Source organism: Pelodiscus sinensis, chromosome 2, assembly GCF_052426305.1.
Source record: "Pelodiscus sinensis isolate ZL-2025 chromosome 2, ASM5242630v1, whole genome shotgun sequence".
Taxonomy (NCBI): domain Eukaryota; kingdom Metazoa; phylum Chordata; order Testudines; family Trionychidae; genus Pelodiscus; species Pelodiscus sinensis.
The window spans coordinates 263,715,209-263,739,218 of NC_143053.1; the positions used below are offsets into that span (position 1 = coordinate 263,715,209).

General features: G+C 56.1%; 1 protein-coding gene across 1 annotated transcript; it reads left to right on the plus strand.

Annotated features, from left to right (window-relative positions):
• Nucleotides 1-1,041: 1,041 nt before the first annotated feature.
• On the plus strand, nt 1,042-16,166 carry LOC142823886 (uncharacterized). Its single transcript, XM_089776041.1, has 4 exons — nt 1,042-1,244; nt 3,794-3,853; nt 4,088-7,121; nt 16,082-16,166. Exons 3-4 carry the CDS (start codon nt 4,993-4,995, stop codon nt 16,164-16,166), a joined length of 2,214 nt encoding a protein of 737 aa, XP_089632167.1. The 5' UTR covers nt 1,042-1,244; nt 3,794-3,853; nt 4,088-4,992.
• The last annotated feature ends 7,844 nt before the right edge of the window (nt 16,167-24,010 follow it).

Sequence of the window (24,010 nt, forward strand, 5' to 3'; positions counted from 1 at the left end):
CTCCCCTCAGACACCCCAGTGTTCCCTGTGCCCCCCAGCCCCCTTACACAGGGGAGAGGTTATAACCCATCCCCCACCTCCCCTCAGACACCCCAGTGCTCCCTGTGCCCCCCAGCCCGCCTCACACAGGGGAGAGGTTATAACCCATCCCCCACCTCCCCTCAGCCACCCCAGTGCTCCCTGTGCCCCCCAGCCGCCCCTTACACAGGGGAGAGGTTATAACCCATCCCCCACCTCCCCTCAGACACCCCAGTGCTCCCTGTGCCCCCCAGCCCCCCTCACACAGGGGAGAGGTTATAACCCATCCCCCACCTCCCCTCAGACACCCCAGTGCTCCCTGTGTCCCCCCAGCCTTCCCTCACACAGGGGAGAGGTTATAACCCATCCCCCACCTCCCCTCAGACACCCCAGTGCTCCCTGTGCCCCCCAGCCCCCCTTACACAGGGGAGAGGTTATAACCCATCCCCCACCTCCCCTCAGACACCCCAGTGCTCCCTGTGCCCCCCAGCCCACCTTACACAGGGGAGAGGTTATAACCCATCCCCCACCTCCCCTCAGACACCCCAGTGCTCCCTGTGTCCCCCCAGCCTTCCCTCACACAGGGGAGAGGTTATAACCCATCCCCCACCTCCCCTCAGACACTCCAGTGCTCCCTGTGCCCCCCAGGCCCCCTTACACAGGGGAGAGGTGTAAAGGCAGGAAAAGGGAATAAAGGAATTTGTGAGCAGCCATCTTGGTCTTGTTAACAAGAGAGCAAGAGTCAGGCTAAGTCTGTGGCCTGACAAGGCGAGATCTGGAATTAGACGCTGCCTTCGCCTCTTGCTCCATACGGAGATACGGATCCAACGCTGACTCTGGCAGGGACCTTGAGATACGGAGCATCTGGGTGGAACTAAATCACTGTTAGCCATTGGTGTCTGGAATGGGAAGGAGACGAATTGTTATTGTTATTATATCTAATAGACAGTATAGAAACTGCTTCAGAATTGCTCCTATTCGAAGATCTGCCTCGGTGAGGGGGGGGGGGACTTCCCTCCCCCCCCCCCCCCCCCCGTCCGAACCAGTTTTTCCCTTGCTGCAGCTCGTAATAAAACTGCCTCTGGCTACTTGTTGCTACAAACGCAGAGTGAGGACAATGTTTCCTTCCACAATTTGGTGCCGTGACTCGGATGGCAACGCCCGATTGAAGACAGCGACAGCGGCTGCAGACCATCCCCCTTCACCCCCATGGGGCCAAACGAGAGGTAAGAGACCTTTTGAAATCTCTCCTGGGGTGTGGAGGAGGACTGCCTGTAGGGTCGTCTGCTTCTTGTGGGCTCACGCCAGCCGAACTTCCTGAATCTGCAACAAGGTCAGACGCAAAACGGTTCCGGGGAGGTTGATTTGTTACCCCCGAGTAGGCCTAAGTTTACGCAGTGCTGGGAACTGCTGTGGTTCTGGGGGAAACGTGTTGTTTGCCGCCCCAAATATGGACGAGGTCCATAAAGAGAGATGCATCTAAAAGTGGGAACATTTCTGTGTGAAAAGCACGCTGAGTGTGAATGTAATGAGTGGAGTGTGAATGCCGCTGCCCAGGTCTCTGAGAAGTGAGCTGATTCCAGCCACACCAGGGCTCTCCCACAAGGGAGTTCTGAACGCAAGGGGGGTCAGCCGAACCTCGAGACCGAGCAGATATGTGAGGGAGTGACGACTCCCCTTATTTCATGAGCTGCTGATAAGGTCTGACACTCAAGACCCAGCAGACCCCTTCTTTGGAGTGTGTAGATTTAGTTTCCTATAAGCCACTGAGCAGACGGGGAATGGACAGGATGCTCCCCTGAATGACTAAAATGGATGGGGATCAGTCTAAGCATACCCTCCCAGACCGCTGAAAGGCACCCCTGCGTACTACATGTACGTGCATCATGGTCCAAGGACCTGTAAGCATTTGACAGATTGACAGAGAAAGAAATTAAAGCCCTGAGGGATGAGATTGAAGCTCAGAAAAGCAAAAATCCGCCCTGCAGAGAAATGTAACTTACACGCAAGTGCACAGCCTCTCCCAAGCTTAGGGGGGAATTTGGCCCAACATTACCCCCTCTACTCCTCTCTATGCCCAGCCCTATATGGGCCCTTACCACACATTACTGAAGATAGAGAGGAGGCACAGAAGATAATTGAAAGGGATCAGATCTTCCCTTTGGAAGAACGGGCTCTAGTTACAAATCTGTCTGATCCAAAGCAAAACACTGAGTTTTGGAAGAGACTTAACAGCTTGTGGGAAGTATTCCTCCAAATATTCAAAAGGAAGGAATGCCTGCCGACCAGCAAGCCATATTGGCCCTAGGCATTTTGGTTGGAAACATATACACGGAACACAACGCAGGAGTAGGAAAGGGCTGCCAAGCAACTTTAGGAGATTCTCAAGCCCTTGTTGGAGAATAGATAACTACAGCCTCTCTGGCTGGAATCACAGGCTACCCAATGATGTTTCTCAACGCACAAGTGAGGGCCGTCCAGAAAAAAAAACAGTTAAAACCTTTCCCTCACACACTGTTATAATTAGCTTGAGGGCGTGGGAGGACGTAACCTAAAAGCCACCCTAAAAGCCAACTAGTGGGAATTGAATTTGAAGATGTAATCACTAGAAGCTAAATCTGCCCTAACAAGGAGACACATTCTGCAACATAAATCTCCTTACAGAGCATGGTCGAGTGATCCACCCCAGAGTCAGCAGCATAGATCAACTGCTGCAGCATGGATGTTATGAAAACCCTATACTGAGAAGTTTAAAATTAGTAATAGCTGACTGCAATAATACACATTTGGATTTACCTATTGAAAAGAATTAGGAGGTGAGGAGGCTAATGGGAAAGCCCATCCTCCTTACCACATTAATACTGGACAAACATGTGTCATTGGGAAGGGTCATTTAGCAGGAATCAGGACAGATCATAAGAAGGAATTAAGCGATTGTTGTAATATATGAAGGGAAACCTGCTTTAAAAAGTGGCTCCTTGTTTCCTGCAGCCTTTTTCAACAATCCAGGCAAAGAAACAATCAAATTTAACTATTTGGCTACAGACTCTTTTGTTAAATCTGCAAAAGGAAAAGAAGGAATTCTATTGACACTTAACTGGTTAACTGTATAAAAGAATGAAATCTATACATTCAATCCTTAAGGTTAAATTTACTCTTTAAGAAAACAAATCTTTGTTTTAAAAATCCAAGCCCTGAAACTTCACTGTGTCTCTGTTCAAGGCTGAGTTGATAACACTTTTGGCTTGCTTTCAAATCCAACATTATATGTGAATACAGGCTGCCTGACTATTTCAAAGGAATATAAAACACCTGTCCCCTCAAGTAAATTGTCCAAATACAAACAAAATATTTATAAGCGCCCATTTAACAAAATTTAATGTCAATATTATTATTACTATAGTCTTAATAAGTAACACTGTATATGATTCTTTTCAAGAAAAGAAAAGCTTTTTGCTTGATAGAACAATAACTGACCAACACCTTGTGCTAAAGAAAAGCATTATAGCTTCACACATTAAGCCTGATCTGTAGTACAAGAAAGAAACTGAGGCATGCCACTGTTGAAGAAAGCTAGCAACTCTAGAGGTAATTCGAAAGAGTAGAAGGTCACGAGTACCGATGAAGCGCCCTTGTTCTCGTAAAGTTATAGCTCATTCGCCCATGGAAGTGGTAAAGAACTACCTGTAACAGGTTCCCCTAGCAGATTTTAAGCAGTATTTTAAGTTATAATAAGCCACCCCGACGAAGGTAGAAATATTTTCTTGTCTTTCAGATCATCAGAAAGCGCTGGTGCCAGCTGAAGAAAAACTACAAACAACAACAAAAAACCATGGTTTGTGTTCTGCCCAAGTTTGTCTTGTGTGTCTTAATTGTAATACATATTGAAAATATTGTTGTGTGTAAGATATTGTTTTAATGAAAGGATAATTTGAGTAAAGCAGAAGCATTAATTTAAACCAACAAAATTAATAATTAAGCCCAATCAATTAGCAACTTTAAAATTCAGTGAAAAGATAATAGTTTAGAAATTGTTTAGGCTAAGAGAATGTTAACAATCTCTCCACAGGTGAACAAAAAAAGAACTAGAAAGAAGCACGGAGTGCAGCATGTGAACAGAAGGACTAGGGGTAAAGTACCAGCCTCTCCCCCACCGGATTAGTTTTGCTTTAATAGCTACACAAATGAAATATTTAGCTTCTGCAAATTTGCACACCAACCATAAAAGTAGTTTAGCCAGAGATAATAAGAAATCTATAAGTAACAACACGAGCAAGTGGGACATCAGCATATTTAAGTAAAGATGCCCACAACAATGAAGAAACTAGTAACCTCACCATTGCAATAACAGCTACTTGCCCTGTGTGACGTAGTGGGGGTATCTGGCTGGTTTCTATGCTGCTGGTTTCTATGCTGCACGACCCAGCAAAACAGGATGAGTCACTATGCAAAGGGATCTCTGGTATGGCCAGACACCCCCCATGGAGAGGAACAAAGGAAGGTGGAATGCTGCCCTGGCTGGGGGGCAGGGCTGGAAGAGGGTTAGGGAGTGGCTGGCTGTCTGAGAGCATGGAGGAGACAGCCTAGGGAAAGGGACTGGAGTTTAGGGGCCCAGTCTCCCCCATCTCAAGGGGGCCTGAGGCATCCTAGCCCAGCTCTGTGACGAGACTACATCTGTGCTGTGCTGTATCCTGGAGAGGCAATAAACTTCCTCTATTCCACCGGCTGGTGCAGTCTGTTTGTGCCATTTCGGGGTGCAAGAGAAGGGGGACCCCCAACGCGCCGTCACACTGGTGTCAGAAGCGGGATCCACTGCACCCCGTGAATGGAGCTTCCAGCGGCGAGCGACAAGGCGCAGTAGAAGCAAGAGCCCTGGAGCCAGGCATGCTGGAGACAGAGCGAAGCGGTTCCTGCGAATCGTGGGGCGCTGCAGCACTAGACTGGTGAGTCTGCACCGGGGGGCCCAGCGGGCAGATGGCCTACGCCCAACTCTTGAAGGCAGAGCTGGTAGGGCTGTGCAGAGAGAGGGGCCTGCCCGTGGGGAAAGCAACCAAGGCCCAGCTGATTGCCCAGCTGGAAGAGAATGACCAGTCCAGGGACCTGGATCCTGTCCCAGCGGGGAGCAGCCAGACCCCCCTGGGGAGCATCTCAGGCTCTCAGACTGGAGGGGGGGCTGGAGCCCACCAGAGAGACGTGTGGCCCACCAGGCCCCGCTCCGCCAGCCGCAGTTCGTCCAGGGCGGGGTCCAGCCTGGTGGAGCTGCGGCGGCTGGAGATCCAGCTGCGGATGAAGGAACTGGAGGTACAGGACCGAGAGAGGGAGCGCCAGGACCGAGAGAGGCAGCGGCAGCATGAGCTGGCCATGGTGGAGAAGAGGAGCCGAGGGGCCACAGCTGCAGCGAGTGGGGAGGACCCCAGGGGGCCCGGGGTGGCCAGGCACTTGGAGCAGCTCATGTTGGCCCCGTGTAAGGACGCGGGGGACACGGACGGGTTCCTCAGCGCCTTCGAGCGGGCCTGTGAGCTGCACCAGATCCCCCCGGCGGACCGGCTCCGGCAGCTCACCCCCTTGCTGAGTCAGGAGGCCGCAGGGGTGCTCAGCCAGCTGGAGGACCTGAAGCCGGGTGACTACGAACGGTTCAAACAGGCCCTGCTGCACAAGTTCGGGCTGACCCCCGAGATGTACAGGAGGAAGTTCCGGGGGGTGCAGAAAGGGCCACGGGAGACCTATGCGGATCTGGCCTCCCGCCTGGCGCAATACTGCCGCAAGTGGGTGTCTGGAGTCGGAGCCCAGACCGCAGAGGAGCTGCTCAAGCTGGTCATGATGGAGCAGTTCTATGAAGCGTGCCCACCCAAACTGAGGCTGTGGCTCAAGGACCGGAGACCAGAGAACCCCCAGGAGGCCGGGAGACTGGCGGATGAGTTCACGGAGAGCCGGTCCGGGTGTGAACGGGAGTCCCGGAGAGAAAGGGAATCGCGCAGAGACCGGATCTCGGCTGAGCGATGGAGGGAGTCAAGTACGAGGCGAGCCCAGAGAACAGGTCATCTGTGCCCCAGAGAACCAGCCAGGGCCTGGACAGAGACAGCCCAAAGCCTAACTTGCCAGCGCTGTGGGCAAAAAGGCCACAAGAGGGCTCAGTGCACCAGGTCCCAGGACCGGGGACTTTCCAGGGTTAACTGGCTGGGGCGGGAGGAAGGGCAGGCTGCCCCAGAGGCAGGGGCTGGCCGGCAAACCTCAGCTCAGAGAGAGGGGAAGGATGCTCAGGGCACCTCCCCTGGGAGGTCTGATTCTCAGGAGGCGGATTTCTCCGTGTACCGGGTGGGGGCAGGACGGCCCCTGCGGAGCGAGTGCCTCATACCCCTGGAGGTGGATGGTAGGAAGGTGACGGGCTTCTGGGACACGGGGGCGGAGGTGACTCTGGCCCGATCCGACATAGTGGCCCCAGAGCGGATACTACCCCACGCGCAGCTGACCCTGAAGGGCATAGATGGGTCCCCGTTTAAGGTGCCTGTAGCCAGGGTGCATCTGAAATGGGGGGCCAAGGAGGGCCTCAAGGAAGTGGGGGTGCACCCGCACTTGCCCACCGAGGTGCTGATGGGGAATGACCTGGAGGAGTGGCCCCAGGAATCCCAGCGGGCTCTAGTCACTACCCGGAGCCAGAGCCAGCGGGCGGCTAACAACGTGGGTCCAGGGAAGGGCTCCCGGCAGAGTCCTCAGGGTCCCATTGCAGCGGACACGGGGTCCAGCCAGGTTGGGACTCCGGACCTAGGCAGAGGTGGGGGACAGGTCCCGATCCCTGCCTCAGCAGCTGAATTCCAGGCTGAGGTGCAGGCAGACCCCTGCTTGCAGAGGCTGAGGGACCAGGCTGGCCTCCGTGCAGCTCAGCCCCGGGGGAGAGGTGGCCAGGAGAGATTCCTGCGGGAGCGTGGACTCCTGTTCCGTGAATGGCTCCCCCCCAGGAAGGCGAGGGCATGGAGGGTCCAGCGGCAGCTGGTCGTCCCCCAAAAGTATCGCCTCAAGCTGCTGTATTTGGCCCACGATGTCCCCATTGGGGGCCACCGGGGGATCCGGAGCACCCGGCTGAGGCTGCTCCATCACTTCTATTGGCCGGGAATCTTTACAGCCGTGCAGCGGTACTGCCGGTCCTGTGACTCCTGCCAGAGGGGCGGGAAGGCCCAAGACAGGAGGAAAGCGGCTTGGGGGTCTCTACCCCAGATAGACCCTCTGGGCTGGCTGAGAGAGTTATGGGAGGGGAAGTCCTCCCTGGATGGAGCATCGGGGGTGGAAGCCGCCCTGGCTGTCCAGAGAAGGCTCGCTGGGCTCATGGCCCCGGCCCAAGAGACCCTGGCCAGAGATCAAGGCCAGCGGAAGGGTGGGTGTGACCCCCGAGAACAGGCCTGTGCCAGTCGCCCTGGAGCGGGGCGGCGAGTGGACAGAGGGAAGCCAGCTCATGTGGGGCCTCGCCGCAGCTGGCCTGAGTCAAGGGGAGCACCCATGTCCCCAGGGCGGGTTCCCACGCAGAGGACCCGAACTTCCCTAGGTCACGAGCGGAGTGACCCTGCTCAGTTCGCTCTCGGAGGGGGGAGAACTGTGACGTAGTGGGGGTACCTGGCTGGTTTCTATGCTGCTGGCTCTGGGGTAACCCCCACTGGCTGTCGTGGGTACCACGACCCAGCAAAACAGGATGAGTCACTATGCAAACCAGTGGCCAGACACCCCCCATGGAGAGGAACAAAGGAAGGTGGATGCTGCCCTGGCTGGGGGGCAGGGCTGGAGGAGGGTGCGTTAGTTGCTGTCTGGGAGCATGGAGGAGAGCCTAGGGAAAGGGGCTGGAGTTTAGGGGCCCAGTCTCCCCCATCTCAAGGGGGCCTGAGGCATCCTAGCCCAGCTCTGTGACCAGATTCCATCTGTGCTGTGCTGTATCCTGGAGAGGCAATAAACTTCCTCTATTCCACTGGCTGGTGCAGTCTGTTTGTGCCATTTCGGGGTTCAGGAGACGGGGGACCCCCAATGCGCCGTCACACCCTGCTACTCATTAGTGCCTGATACCTTAAAAGGCCTCAAGAATTATGGAATTGCATAGGTTCCTATTAACAATTAAACATCTGTGAACCATGCTTGGTCCTATAAGAGAAACAGCGACTCTAGTCAATGTAACCTCCTTCAAGTCACACACACAGAACAAATACACACTAATAGCAATGGGGAATACACGGCCTTGGGCCTCCCCTCATTCACACAGAATCATTTTGTTTATTGTAACAACATGGACACTACGAGGACAAAGAACACACAGTCCTCTGAGTTAATTTGTATGGAATATTGTAAGAAAAAAGCTAAACACTGACATTAGGCTACTGAAGTTGGACCTACTGACTCCCACTGGGGCTTACCACTTAAAGCCCAGACAAAGGTAACCCCTGAGGCATGGCTGTCATTTGTTAAACAATGGCCATTGCTAACTTGCCCTCATTTGGATATTATTAACCAGGTCCTTAAGGACAAAATAGAGCCTCCTAATTGTGCATCATGCCCTGAACAGACCCCTGTCCCAGAACCAGGACAACTGTCACTGGTCCTTACCTTGGTGATGTTCCACACTGGTATAGACCAGCTGTGTGCCAGACTGGCTAATCGAATTGGCAAGTGCCTGATTAGGCAACGACGGGGCTTAGCAGATACCATCGCAGATTGGTTTGGGCCTGGAAACTCTGTCAGCAACACTTATGTCATAGCCCAGAAATTGTATGAGAATCCAGGCTGGTAGATGCAGTAATATCCAGTGCCCGTAAAGGCCTAGACACCAGCCAAGCCAACCGATTGATCCTGAATAGTTTGAAAGATCTGTCCAGCTCTGTGTCCACTTCACTAAACCTAACCAGATATTTAGAACAGAGATTAATTGGATTGTTAATTAATGGAACTAAATTAAAGGAATTAGAAAGCCTGTATTGAAGAATAGGATAGCTTTGACCACCCAGCCCTTATGGGGGTGAGTCCCCATCTCCCCCGTCCTACCCATGGGAGTGGGGAAGTAAAGAATCCATGAGGACCCAAAGGCCCACCTGGACAGGGTATAATATAACCATTTGTTTTTGGCCCCTCTGGGGATTCCTCACTCAGATCAGACCAGAATGGTAACCTCCCTGCCTGTACTAAAGCAGGGGCATATAGATAGAGTTGAGAGCATCGCTTATTCTGAAGGTGTGGGAGCCTCCCTATACCCAGGGATTGTTGCACCCACTTTGATAAGGAAATTTTATGTACCTGCCCATTTAACATCATGACGAATCTGCCTAGGTTTGATGTGGTTGTCTCAGAGAAACAAAAACATCGAGCTGGTCCAAATGAACGGTACCTACTGGTGTTTGACTACCCAGACAGATCGCTCCATCCTGCCCCTCTATATATCTGTCTGTGTGCATAACAGCCCCTCGCCGGATGATCCTGACCGTTGATGGAATGCGGCTCTATCGCACTTCGGCAGTGATGAGTAACCTAACATGAGATTCTGAGTGGCATGGCAGAAGTAAGTACCTAGAGGAGGGTACTTTACTGGCCCTGCAGGCGAAGATCGAGGAGTTGGTGGCCAATGCCCAAAGATATGTCGGGGCTGGCCGTCTGAGGTACACACAGATAGGGAAACACCGTGGACCATGCCAAACACCTACCTCTGCAGCACTCAACCAGGCAGTAGAGGTCAAACCTATAATCATGGGCAGCGCCAGTAAAGCGATGAAATATCTTAAAGATGGATTTAAATAGTGTTTGTCAAATTATGTGGGAAGTTTTCATTTTAACATTTATAATAATGCTGGTGCTGTACTGGCACTCCCAGAGTAAATTAAAACCCCTTAAATTGTATTTAACCTGGTGGGTTAAGGAGAACCCCAAAGTCAAGAGAAAGGAACTATAGGAGTAAACTGAGGCAGTCCATGGTATCTTGCTGAGAACTGACAAGCTCAAAGTATTAGGCCAGCTTGGGAAGTAAAACAGTTCAAGAGTTACTGTGACCCTGGTTCCCCTGGCAACCACATTCCAAAAGAGCCTCACTTTGATAAGGCTGGTACCAAACAACCAAACAACCACGCGGGATTGTTTTTATGGTTTGCTTTATTCCTAGGAAATAACCTTGGTTCCAAAGGAGCCAGCTGGCTTTTAGCTCAGAGAATAAAGACTCATATGTCCATCAGCAAAAGACCGCTCTAGAAAGACCTTTACCAAGTCTTGCTAACCACCAACACCACTGTGAAGTGCCAAGAACTGACTGTTGGCCAACGCTTCTCACTGCAAAAAGATCCCTCCATCTCGAAATGATCCTACCCCGACTGCTGATAAGCCTCTCTCTTCTGGTCCTGCTTTCCTACCTGCTGGACACCAGAAGAACCAAACTATTACAGGGTGATGTGCTAGTAACCTCTCCCCTGCGTGATGCTGAACCACGACTGCTTCAAGGAAAAAAAAGAGGAAAAGTCCGCTCCTCTGGCACCGCCAAAGCCCAAAGATTCCTGACTACAAAAGGACGTTAAGAACTGACCCTGGTGAAAGAAGCCAAGTATTGTATATTGCCAAGGAGAAACTTGTAAGAGTACAGGCAGTCCCCGACTTACGTGGATCCCTAGATACGAACGGGGTGAGGCAACTCCCGCACATGCGCAGCAGCATTCCCGGGGCTCGCTCACCTGGGTCCTGGGATCCTCCTCCTCCTCGGGCCGGCTCCCACTGGGGTCCCGCAGAGCTGCCGGGCAGAGGAAAAGTGCCTCCCCACGCCCGCTGCCCCCCCCCCCCCGCAGCCTCGCATCCTGCACACCTCCCCCTCCCCCCCTGCCAGCAACAGGCTGCCCCCTCCCCTGAGCAACAGGCTGCCGAACAGCAGACAAAAGCAGCCTCTCCGCCCCTCCTCCCCCTACACATGCTGGGCTCCCTGGGCAAACAAAGACTCCACCAAAACAAACAAAGTGCTGGCCTCATTGTGTTAGCAAAAAAAGGACCCTCCTCCTAGAGCCCTGTGTGGTGTGTGGAAATAAAGCTATTAGCTCAAAGCATGGTGCAGAGCTGTTTGGTATTTGATGAGTTACTCCTTTAGTCCTGAGTTTGTCACAGGGACAGAAATAGATGTGAAATCTTCTGAACAGGGGAACAGACAGCAAAACAAACATTAGAGGGGAGTTAACCTTTCCCTATGCTATCCAAAACTAAAACAAATGTTTGGCTAGAGTTTCCCCTACAATATGTACCAGTTCCGACTTACATACAAATTCAACTTAAGAACAAACCTACAGTCCCTATCTTGTACGTAACCCGGGGACTGCCTGTAGTTTAAGTTTCTCCCTTTGATCTGGACTCTGTGCTTATGGACAGGTACCATCAGCATGTACCTGTCCTCCCTAATTTGGTTACTAATTATGATATCTTGTATGATGTTACTAAAATTATAGAACAGCCCCATCATAGAATTATATTGGGGATAGTAATGATGATATTGCTTTTGCTTATTAAAAGTTTCATATTTGATTGTTGTTGTAAAAGATGTAGTAATAGAAATAGCTTTAATGTTTGTACTAGTTATGTAATGTGTAATGAAAATAAAGGTTTAGAAAGGTAGTTGTGCCGTAAGCACAAAAGGGGGGAGTGTGGAGGCAGGAAAAGGGAACGAGGGAATTTGTGAGCAGCCATCTTGGTCTTGTTAACAAGAGAGCAAGAGTCAGGCTAAGTCTGTGGCCTGACAAGGCGAGATCTGGAATTAGACGCTGCCTTCGCCTCTCGCTCCATACGGAAATACGGATCCAACGCTGACTCTGGCAGGGACCTTGAGATAAGGAGCATCTGGGTGGAACTAAATCACTGTTAGCCATTGGTGTCTGGAATGGGAAGGAGACGAATTGTTATTGTTATTATATTTAATAGACAGTATAGAAACTGCTTCAGAATTGCTCCTATTCGAAGATCTGGCTTGGAAGGGGGAGGGCTCCCCCCCGCCCGGGAGGGCTCCCCCCCCCGTCCGAACCAGTTTTTCCCTTGCTGCAGCTCCTAATAAAACTGCCTCTGGCTACTTGCTGCTACAAACTCAGAGTGAGGACAATGTTTCCTTCCACAGAGGTTATAACCCATCCCCCACCTCCCCTCAGACACCCCAGTGCTCCCTGTGCCCCCCAGCCCCCCTTACACAGGGGAGAGGTTATAACCCATCCCCCACCTCCCCTCAGACGCCCCAGTGCTCCCTGTGCCCCCCAGCCCCCCTTACACAGGGGAGAGGTTATAACCCATCCCCCACCTCCCCTCAGACACCCCAGTGCTCCCTGTGCCCCCCAGCCCCCCTTACACAGGGGAGAGGTTATAACCCATCCCCCACCTCCCCTCAGACACCCCAGTGCTCCCTGTGCCCCCCAGCCCCCCTTACACAGGGGAGAGGTTATAACCCATCCCCCACCTCCCCTCAGACACCCCAGTGCTCCCTGTGCCCCCAGCCCCCCTTACACAGGGGAGAGGTTATAACCCATCCCCCACCTCCCCTCACACACCCCAGTGCTCCCTGTGCCCCCCAGCTCCCCTCACACAGGGGAGAGGTTATAACCCATCCCCCACCTCCCCTCAGACACCCCAGTGCTCCCTGTGCCCCCCAGCCCCCCTCACACAGGGGAGAGGTTATAACCCATCCCCCACCCCCCCTCAGACACCCCAGCGCTCCCTGTGCCCCCCAGCCCCCCTCACACAGGGGAGAGGTTATAACCCATCTCATCAACTCCAAACATGTTCTCCAAGTCCCAGCCACAGTCCCAGGTCAATGTGTCCCTCAGATCCCACCCACAGCCACAGTGCTCCCTGGGCTCCTCCTTTAGTATCTCTGGGCACGTCTACACGACAGCGTTAATTCGAGTTCACTTAATTCAAAATAGTTAATTCGAATTAAGCTAATTTGAAATAGCGCATCTACACACAAAGCCTATTTCGAAATAGCGCGTCCACACTGAGTGGGCCCTGACCCGAAGTTAAGGCTGGCTGGAACCAGTGCCTCAGGGCATCAGGTTAGGACTTAGCGTGTGGGGCTGCTGCCTGAGGCTAACTGAGCTCTGTGCGTAAAGGGACCCGACCCCCCCCCGGACAGACAGTCCTCAGGGTTCCCCGGCTTGTCTACCTCCAGGAGGGACAGCAGAGCAGTCCTGGCTTGGAGAGCCCTGAGCGCCCGCACTCGGCACATCACAGCACTCGGCACATGGAGCCAGAGCTGCCCCTGGGCACGCCGGTGCGTCTCGGGGTCGTTGCCGTCAGCCCGGCTGCACTTGCCGCAGGCTGCCATCCGGGGGGGAGTATCTATCAGGGGGTGTCAGGATCCAGGAGGCCTTGAGGGAGAACGTCCACCCCGAGGAGCCCTGAGAGTGTTCCCGGTCTTCCCCACTGGGGGCTCGTGCCCCATTCCTCCCTCACCTCCTTCCACTGACCCCTCCCCAGCCCCCTTCCTGTTTCAAACAACAGACACGTGTGTTCAAAATTAGAAACTGGGTTTATTGAACAAAACTGGGGGGATGAACTTCTGGGGAGACTGGGAAAAGGAGGTGGGAGAGGGGAAGAGAGAGGGTGTGAGGGGGAGGAGGAAACCTGGGAGGAGGGAGCTGGCAGGGGGAGGGGAAGCAGGAGGAGGGGAAGCTCAGGGTTGGGGGTCTCACCAGACCAACTTAATTTTCACGCAAACCTGCTCCTGGGTTCACGTGTGGCCTTTGGGGGCCAGGCTGGCAGCTCTCCTGCCATAGCCGGCCGCATTCCTCCATCTAGTGCGGAGATCATGGACGTTGGGGGCCCCCCAAACCTGAATAAGGTCCATGATCTCCGCCCAGGACCAGGAAGGCCCCCACCTTCTCCAGCTCCTGGCAGGCTCCTGGGAGCTGGCAGACTGCTCCTGGGGAGCGGTGGAGGGCTGGCTGCCAGTGACTTGCTGGCTCCTGTTTTGGGGCCACTGGGTGAGGGGCCCCGGTGGCCACTGCTGGCTCTGGGCTGGCAGGCTTGGAGCTGGCACAGGCTCTGTGGCCAGAGTCAGCCCCTTTAAGGGCTCCGGGGAGGAAGGGAGGGACAGGAGTGTTCTTGGTTGAGGCTGGAGTGGTCCCCAGGGCTCCCTGGGAAGGCTGGGGGCCCCCGATTTCCAATGAAGTGTCTACACAGCGCTGCATTCCAAATAGCTCTTTCGAATTTGGCGTTACTCCTCCTGGAATGAGGTTTACCAAATTCGAATTAAGTGCTCCGCTAGTTTGAATTAACTTCGAAATAGCGGTTTGCCTGTGTAGATGCTATTAAAGTTAATTGGAAATAACGGCTGTGATTTCGAATTCGCTTTGCAGTGTAGACACCCTATCAGCATAAGAAAGGAAGGGAAGGGAAAGTTGTAAGTAAAATAGCTAAAGGAATAAAGTTACTTCCACCAATTAGGAAGTGCCTGGGGGAGGCTCTGAGCAGAGATGGACAAAGCGGTCATCGTATACCTCTCTGGAACACGGGTCACAAATCAGGACCCAACCCCCCCCCCCATATTTATTTGATTATTATTTATTTATTTAAATATTTTTACCCCGCCTTTCTAGTTAAAATATTCAAGGCAGCTTACAAAAACAAACAAAAGAAATACAAATATATATCAACATTGAAAATAGGAGAATTTAAAATAGGAGACCCCAGAGGGACATAACCAGCTAAAACCATCTAGGGTACGTCTAGACTACATGGCCCTGTCAACGGAGCCATGTGGATTTGTTTGTTCGGCAAAGGGAAATGAAGCCGCGATTTAAATGATCGCGGCTTCATTTAAATGTACATGGCTGCTGCGCTGAGCTGACGAACAGCTGATCAGCTGTTTGTCGGCAGATCGGGTCAGTCTGGACGCTCCCCTGCCGACACGAAAGCCCTTTATTGACCTCCCTGGTAAACCTCATCCTACGAGGCATAACGGGGCGGTCGATAAAGGGCTTTCAGGTTGGCGCGGGAGACCAGACTAGCGCGCTGAGCCGACAAACAGCCGATCAACTGTTTGTCAGCTCAGCGCGGCAGCCATGTAAATTTAAATGAAGCCGTGATTATTTAAATTGCGGCTTCATTTCCCTTTGCCGATCAGCCTAATCTACATGTCTCCATCGATGGAGCCATGTAGTTTAGACACACCCATAGAGAGGAGGAACACACACACACAGACTCAAACATTAATAAAAGCACAAGTAAAAAGGGCGGTTTCAGCCTGACGCCGGAACAACACTAGCGTTGGCGCCATGCGAATATCCTGAGGAAGAGAGTTCCACAGCCTGGGAGCAGAAGCTAAAAATCCCTGTTCCACGTAGATGTTAATCTTATCTCCGCAAGTGGGGGAACACGAAGCAAAGCCTCCCCCGCTGACCTCAATCCCCGGGCAGGTTCCTATGGGAGAAGAGGGTCCTTCACATCCCTGGATCCAACTCATTTAAGGCTTCATAGGTCATAACTAAAACTTCAAATTGTGCCTGGAAACATACCGGAGGCCAGTGCAGCTGCTGAGGCCCTGGCATCATGTGCTCCGCATAACGAGTGTTGGTTAAAACTCGAGCAGCCGCATTCTGGGCCAGTTGGAGTTTCCGAAGGCTCTTTAGAGGCAGCCCCACATAAAGCGCCCGACAGTAATCCAGTCGGGATGTAGCAAGAGCCTGGATCACTGTGGCCACGTCATGCTTGTTCAGGAAGGGTCACAGCTGGCCGATCAAACAAAGCTGCCCAAAGGCCCTCCCGGCCACGGAAGAAATCTGATCTTCAAGTGTTAAAAAAGGGTCCAGGAGGACTCCCAAGCTGAGCACCTGTTCTTTCGGGGGGAGAGTAACCCCGTCTGGAACAGGTGCCACGCCACATTCACGCACAGATCCCTCCTGATCCACAGGCCCTCGGTCTTATCTGGGCTCAACTTCAGCTTAGCTGACTTCATCCAAACCACCACTGCCTCCAGACACCGGTTTAGATCAGTCTCTGCCACACCTGGTTCTGACGTCACAGGGAAACAGAGCTGGGGGTCATCTGCATATTGGTGGCACCATCCCCCAAAACTCCTTCTGACCTCTCCCAGCGGCTTCATGGAGATATTAAACAGCACAGGGGACAAGATGGAACCTTGCGGGACCCCACAGCACAATCGCCACGGGGTCGAATAGCAGCCCCCTAGCTCCACCTTCTGAAAGTGTCCCGACAGGTAGGACCGGAACCACTGCAGAACAGCACCTGCAATACCCAACTCCGCCGGGCGTCCCAGGAGGATATCATGGTCCATGGTATCAAAAGCCGCTAAGAGGTCTAGGAGAATCAACAGGGATGCACTCCCCTTGCCTCTCTCCTGGCGTGAATCGTCTACCAGGGCGACCAAGGCTGTTTCAGCTCCAAAACCAGGCCTAAAGCCAGCCTGAAATGGATCTAAGTCGTCTGTTGCTTCCAAGAAAGCTTGGAATTGCAGCACCACCTCCCGCTCGAGTACCTTGCCCAAGAAGGGAATATTAGCAATTGGGCGATAGTTAGTTAAGTCATGTGGGTCCAGGGAACATAAGAACATGAGAACGGCCGGACTGGGTCAGACCAAAGGTCCATCTAGCCCAGTGTCCTGTCTGCCCACAGCGGCCAGCACCAGGTGCCCCAGAGAGGGTGGACCGAAGACAATGATCAAGCGATTTGTCTCCTGCCATCCCTCTCCAGCCTCTGACAAACAGAGGCCAAGGACACCATTTTATCCCCTGGCTAATAGCCTTTTATGGACCTCACCTCCATGAATGTATCCAGCTTCTCTTTAAACTCTGTTCTAGTCCTAGCCTTCACAGCCTCCTCTGGCAAGGAGTTCCACAGGTTGACTACACGCTGTGTGAAGAAGAACTTTCGCTTATTAGTTTTAAACCTGCTACCCATTAATTTAATTAATTTAATCCTTAGTCCTTCTATTATGGGAACTAATAAATAACTTTTCTTTATTCACCCTCTCCCCACCACTCATGATTTTATAGACCTCTATCATATCCCCCCTCAGTCTCCTCTTTTCTAAACTGAAAAGTCCCAGTCGCTTTAACCTCTCCTCATATGGGACCCGTTCCAAACCCCTCAGCATTTTCGTTGCCCTTTTCTGAACCCTTTCCAAGGCCAAACTATCTTTTTTAGGTGAAGAGACCACATCTGTACACAGTATTCCAGATGTGGGCGTCCCATAGTTTTATACAGGGGCAGTAAGATATTCTGGGTCTTATTTTCTATCCCTTTCCTAATAATTCCCAGCATCCTATTTGCCTTCCTGAGTAACTGTTTTATCATTGCCTCTTTCAAGGCCGCAGGAACCACACCATTAATAATCCCCTGGACCCGGCCAGTCATCCCTTCCAGCTAGATTTAATAAGCCATGAAGGGCAGGGGCCAAGTGAGCACGTGGTCGGTCGCACTCCGCCAAGCACCCGGGCCACATCCTCAGTCTGCAATAGCTGAAGCTGAGCCAGAGGAAAGACTGGGCCGTGCACTCAGCACATTCTGTGCCCCACTTACACAGCAACCAGAGCCCAAACCCAGCCGGCTGCGGGCGAGCTTATTAGCAAAATGCTTTGCAAGGAGATGGCAGCGGGGGCCGAAGGCTCCTCTGTTTCGTCACGCGTGCCAGACTGCAGCAGGCCCCGCGCTGCTCGAGACGTCCCGCCGGACGCGATACGGGGGGAGAAGCAGCTTTTCTTCGCGGTCAGCACCGCCACAGAGCGAGCGCGCAGTCCAGCTCTGACCCACAGCCGGTCAGACTCAGCTCTAGCTCTCCTCAGCGGCGTTCTAGCCGTCGCACGGGCTGTTTCGCTCCATCAGCTCCCCAGAAAAGCAGGGAGCAAACTTGCCTCGACTGGTCCGGAAAGGGCGCTTAGGAGCACTCCCATCGACTGCCCGGGCTCCCTCGGTGTCCCTGTCTCCACTAGGGCAGTGTTTCCCAACTGGTGCTCCGGGGAACCCTGGGGTTCTGCGGAGCACAACGAGGGGTTCCGCGAGGCCGGCGCTCCCCCGCCCCCTCTGAAAGAGCGAGAGAGAGAGAGAGAGCCGGGTAGCCAGCAGAAGCGTGAGCAGCCAGTTGTGTGGTGCCCACGCTCCAGCAGTATTTGGAGCTGGAGCAGGTCCCGACCCCCCTGCGCGCGCCCTCCCAGCCCGGCCCCAGAGCGTCTCCCCGGTCCCCGGACCAGTCCCCGCCGTGCACAGTCTTCCCTGAGCTCCCCCTGGCTGGCTGCTGCTGCCCCGCGCAGCGCGCTCAAACCAGCGGGTGGGGAGACACCCGGGCGTGACATAACGTCACGGCCCGGGATTTTAAACTTGCTGGGCGCTGCATGGCATGGCTGAGTTGCGGGTTGAGTCCGGGGACAGAGCACAGAGTCCGGCCCCGCAAAGTGGAAGGCAGAAGGTGGGGGAGGGGGAGCGGGAGGAGGAGGAGGGGCTTGTGCAGAGGGACAGGGGAAGGGTTGGGAGAGGAAGGGGCTTGTGCGGGGGGGGGGGGGGGGGACAAACGGCAGGGGGCCAAGCGCAGACAATGAGGAAAAGGGCAGGAGGGGAGAGGAGGTGTCAGTGGGTGGGGGACAGGGTGATGCTGGGAGGGGAGAGGGGAAGAGCATTGGGGGCTAGAGGGAGGAGGGGGAGGTGCCGGGAGATGGCTTGAAAGAAGGGGTGGGCATGAGGAAGTCTGGGATGGAGCAAGTCATGTGAGAGGGCAGAGGGGCATGAGGGGAACGGGGCAGAGGGTGGTGAGGGGTGGCCGGCAGGGGGCGCTGTGTCGTGCCGGCGCTGCAGGGTGGCCGGCAGGGGGCGCTGTGTCGCGCCGGCGCTGCAGGGTGGCTGGCAGGGGGCGCTGTGTCATACCGGCGCTGCAGGGTGGCCGGCAGGGGGCGCTGTGTCGCGCCGGCGCTGCAGGGTGGCCGGCAGGGGGCGCTGTGTCGCGCCGGCGCTGCAGGGTGGCTGGCAGGGGGCGCTGTGTCATACCGGCGCTGCAGGGTGGCCGGCAGGGGGCGCTGTGTCGCGCCGGCGCTGCAGGGTGGCCGGCAGGGGGCGCTGTGTCGCGCTGGCGCTGCAGGGTGGCTGGCAGGGGGCGCTGTGTCGTGCCGGCGCTGGAGGGTGGCCGGCAGGGGGCGCTGTGTCGCACTGGCACTGCAGGGTGGCTCGCAGGGGGCGCTGTGTCGCGCTGGCACTGCAGGGTGGCCGGCAGGGGGCGCTGTGTCGCGCTGGCGCTGCAGGGTGGCTGGCAGGGGGCGCTGTGTCGTGCCGGCGCTGGAGGGTGGCCGGCAGGGGGCGCTGTGTCGCACTGGCACTGCAGGGTGGCTCGCAGGGGGCGCTGTGTCGCGCTGGCACTGCAGAGTGGCCGGCAGGGGGCGCTGTGTCGCGCTGGCGCTGCAGGGTGGCTGGCAGGGGGCGCTGTGTCATACCGGCGCTGCAGGGTGGCCGGCAGGGGGCGCTGTGTCGCGCCGGCGCTGCAGAGTGGCTGGCAGGGGGCGCTGTGTCGCGCTGGCGCTGCAGGGTGGCTGGCAGGGGGCGCTGTGTCATACCGGCGCTGCAGGGTGGCCGGCAGGGGGCGCTGTGTCGCGCCGGCGCTGCAGGGTGGCTGGCAGGGGGCGCTGTGTCGCGCTGGCGCTGCAGGGTGGCTGGCAGGGGGCGCTGTGTCGTGCCGGCGCTGCAGGGTGGCTGGCAGGGGGCGCTGTGTCGCGCTGGCACTGCAGGGTGGCTGGCAGGGGGCGCTGTGTCGTGATGGCGCTGCAGGGTGGCTGGCAGGGGGCGCTGTGTCGTGATGGCGCTGCAGGGTGGCCGGCAGGGGGCGCTGTGTCGCGCCGGCGCTGCAGGGTGGCTGGCAGGGGGCGCTGTGTCGTGCCGGCGCTGCAGGGTGGCTGGCAGGGGGCGCTGTGTCGTGCTGGCGCTGCAGGGTGGCTGGCAGGGGGCGCTGTGTCGCGCTGGCGCTGCAGGGTGGCTGGCAGGGGGCGCTGTGTCGCGCTGGCGCTGCAGGGTGGCTGGCAGGGGGCGCTGTGTCGCGCTGGCGCTGCAGGGTGGCTGGCAGGGGGCGCTGTGTCGCGCTGGCGCTGCAGGGTGGCTGGCAGGGGGCGCTGTGTCGTGCTGGCGCTGCAGGGTGGCTGGCAGGGGGCGCTGTGTCGCGCTGGCGCTGCAGGGTGGCTGGCAGGGGGCGCTGTGTCGCGCCGGCGCTGCAGGGTGACCGGCAGACTCCAGCGACAATGGCACTTGGCAGCCCGGCTGGGGCCCTGTGTGCAGGGGCCGGTGGCGATGGCCGGGGGCGCCCACCTCTTTGGCCTTGCGAGCCTGGTGCAGGCCCCTGTCCTCAGCATGGGGGGCCGGGCAGGCGGCGGGAGCTGGGCGCTGGGGCATCCGCCGCCCGGCTTTGCAGAGAGCTGGGGGAGGGGACGGGCACCAGATGGGCACCAGACGGGCTGCGGTGTCTTTGCTGCTGTTTGGCGGGGAATTAGATGCTGTAATATAACAGCATGGCACGGACAGAGACCCACACAGCAGCATCACGCAGAAAGACACACAAACACAGACACGCACACACAGTGTCACGCAGAAAGACACACAAACGCAGACGGACACACACAGACACGCACATACAGCGTCACGCAGAAAGTCACACAAACACAGACAGACACACACAGACACGCACACACAGCGTCACGCAGAAAGACACAGAAACACAGATAGACACACACAGACACACACACACAGCGTCACGCAGGAAGACACAAACACAGACGGACACACACAGACACGCACACACAGCGTCACGCAGAAAGACACAAACACAGACGGACACAGACGGACACACACACACAGTGTCACGCAGAAAGACACACAAACACAGACAGACACACACAGACACGCACACACAGCGTCACGCAGAAAGAGACGCATAAACACAGACAGACACACACAGACACGCACACACAGCGTCACGCAGAAAGAGACGCATAAACACAGACAGACACACACAGACACGCACACACAGCATCACGCAGAAAGACACACAAACACAGACGGACACACACAGACACGCACACACACAGCGTCACGCAGAAAGACACACAAACACAGACAGACACACACAGACACGCACACACAGCATCACGCAGAAAGAGACACATAAACACAGACACACACACAGACACGGACACACAGCATCACGCAGAAAGACACACAAACACAGACGACACACACAGACACACACACAGCATCACGCAGAAAGACACAAACACAGACGGACACACACAGACACACACACAGTGTCACACAGAAAGACACACAAACACAGACGGACACACACAGACACACACACAGTGTCACGCAGAAAGACACACAAACACAGACAGACACACACAGACACGCACACACAGCGTCACGCAGAAAGAGACGCATAAACACAGACAGACACACACAGACACGCACACACAGCGTCACGCAGAAAGAGACGCATAAACACAGACAGACACACACAGACACGCACACACAGCATCACGCAGAAAGACACACAAACACAGACGGACACACACAGACATGCACACACACAGCGTCACGCAGAAAGACACACAAACACAGACAGACACACACAGACACGCACACACAGCATCACGCAGAAAGAGACACATAAACACAGACACACACACAGACACGGACACACAGCATCACGCAGAAAGACACACAAACACAGACGACACACACAGCATCACGCAGAAAGACACAAACACAGACGGACACACACAGACACACACACAGTGTCACACAGAAAGACACAAACACAGACGGACACACACAGACACACACACAGTGTCACACAGAAAGACACACAAACACAGACGGACACACACAGACACACACACAGTGTCACACAGAAAGACACAAACACAGACGGACACACACAGAGACACACACACAGCATCACGCAGAAAGACACACAAACACAGACGGACACACACGGACACGCACACAGTGTCACACAGAAAGACACACAAACACAGACGGACACACACAGACACGCACACACAGTGTCACACAGAAAGACACACAAACACAGACGGACACACACAGACACACACACAGCGTCACGCAGAAAGACACACAAACACAGACGGACACACAGACACACACGCAGCATCACGCAGAAAGACACACAAACACAGACGGACACACACAGACACACACACAGCGTCACGCAGAAAGACACACAAACACAGACGGACACACACAGACACACACACAGCGTCACGCAGAAAGACACACAAGCACAGACGGACACACACGGACACGCACACACAGCGTCACACAGAAAGACACACAAACACAGACAGACACACACAGACACACACGCAGCATCACGCAGAAAGACACAAACACAGACGGACACACACAGACACACACACAGCGTCACGCAGAGAAACACACAAACACAGACGGACACAGACAGACACAGGGAAGACGCCAGGAAGCGACTAGCCAAAGAAAGGCCGAGGTTGCCGTGGGTGACACTGGCAGGCCAGGGCTGGGCCCAGTGGCCACCCGACACCCGCCCCCCCCCAGAACTGGCCAATCCTGGCGACCGTCGCCCGCAGCCCGAGCCGGCTCCCCGCTGTGCGACAGGACGGCCCCATGCGCAGGCGCGAGGCGGGGGGATGGTTGCTGTTCGCTTTGTGATGCTGTGTGTGGTTTCTACTGTCCTGTGCTGCCCTGTAGGAACCCTGAATGTGCCTCAGTTTCCCTGGGCACTGCACTGGTGCCCGGCTGGCATGGGAGCTCTGGGTGACTCTGCTGCGACCCGGCACGTCCACACTGGCCAGGCTCCCCGCAACCTGCGCCTGGGTGGGAGGTTCAATCAGGCGACACCTTGTGCCCAGGAAGCTGAGAGACGACGTGTCGGGGACCCCGGCCCTGCACCCGGAGCAGCCAGACCAGGCCCCGCCGGCCGGTAGAACAGGGGGGTCGTCGCTCCTCCGGGTACAGCCCAGCACAGACGGGACGTGGGTACAGGAGTCAGGGCCAGAGCACCTCAGCCCCCTTGGGACGGTATGGTGTGGGGCTGGGCCTGGTGTGGGGCAGGGCCTGGTGTGGTGTGGGGCTGGGCCTGGTGTGGGGCAGGGCCTGGTGTGGGGCTAGGCTGGTATGGTGAGGAGCTGGGCTTCCTGCGGTGTGGGGCTGGCTCTGCTGTGATGTGGGGCAGGGCCTGGTGCAGTGTGGGGCTAGGATGGTGCGGTGTGGAGCTGGGCCTGGTGTGGGGCTGGCTCTGCTGCGGTGTGGGGCTGGGCTTAGTGCAGTGTGGGGCAGGGCCTGGTGCGGTGTGGGGCTGGGCCTGGTGTGGGGCTGACTCTGCTGCGGTGTGGGGCAGGGCCTGGTGTGGTGTGGGGCTGGGCCTGGTGTGGGGCTAGGCTGGTATGGTGAGGGGCTGGCTCTGCTGTGATGTGGGGCAGGGCCTGGTGCGGTGTGGGGCGAGGCTGGTACGGTGTGGGGCTGGCTCTGCTGCGGTGTGGGGCTGGGGCTGGGCCTGGTGCGGTGTGGGGCAGGGCCAAGCCCCAGGGAGGATCGCCCCCCCCCCCCCAGCAGGCTCTGGGCCTGTTTGCTGCGGTGCGGGTGGCCCTGGAGTTTGCTCGAGGGTCAGACGAGCTGGGCAGGGCCCCCCCTCGCCGGCCGCTCTGGGGAGGGGCAGCGCCCAGGCCGGACTCGCTGCCTGGCTCCGGCGGGTTTCCCATTAACCCGGCAGGGGGCGGGGGAGGGGCCCCGCTGGGTGGGGGGGGGAACACGCAGCACTGGTGTGCCCAGCCAGCCCCTCCCCCAGGGCTGCCCAGAACCGCCCCCCCCCCCCGGCTGTTTGCTGCACCCTGCAGGCTCCAGGGGAGGGCGCCCAGCGGTGCCCCCCGGGCGGGCAAGTGGGGGCAGGGGAAGGGGGGGCAGGGCCTGGCCAAGTGGGGGCGGGGGAGCAGGTGCAAGAGCTCTGCTGTCCGGGGTCATGGCCTAGAGGGGCCCCCACCCC

What these genes read in the sequence shown, in the direction of transcription:
- LOC142823886 (XM_089776041.1), top strand. Translation starts at nt 4,993, where the DNA reads ATGGCCTACGCCCAACTCTTGAAGGCAGAGCTGGTAGGGCTGTGCAGA. An exon ending in CTGCTCCATCACTTCTATTG is followed by an intron (nt 7,122 to 16,081) that starts GCCGGGAATCTT and finishes GACCTCTCCCAG; the next exon opens with CGGCTTCATGGAGATATTAA.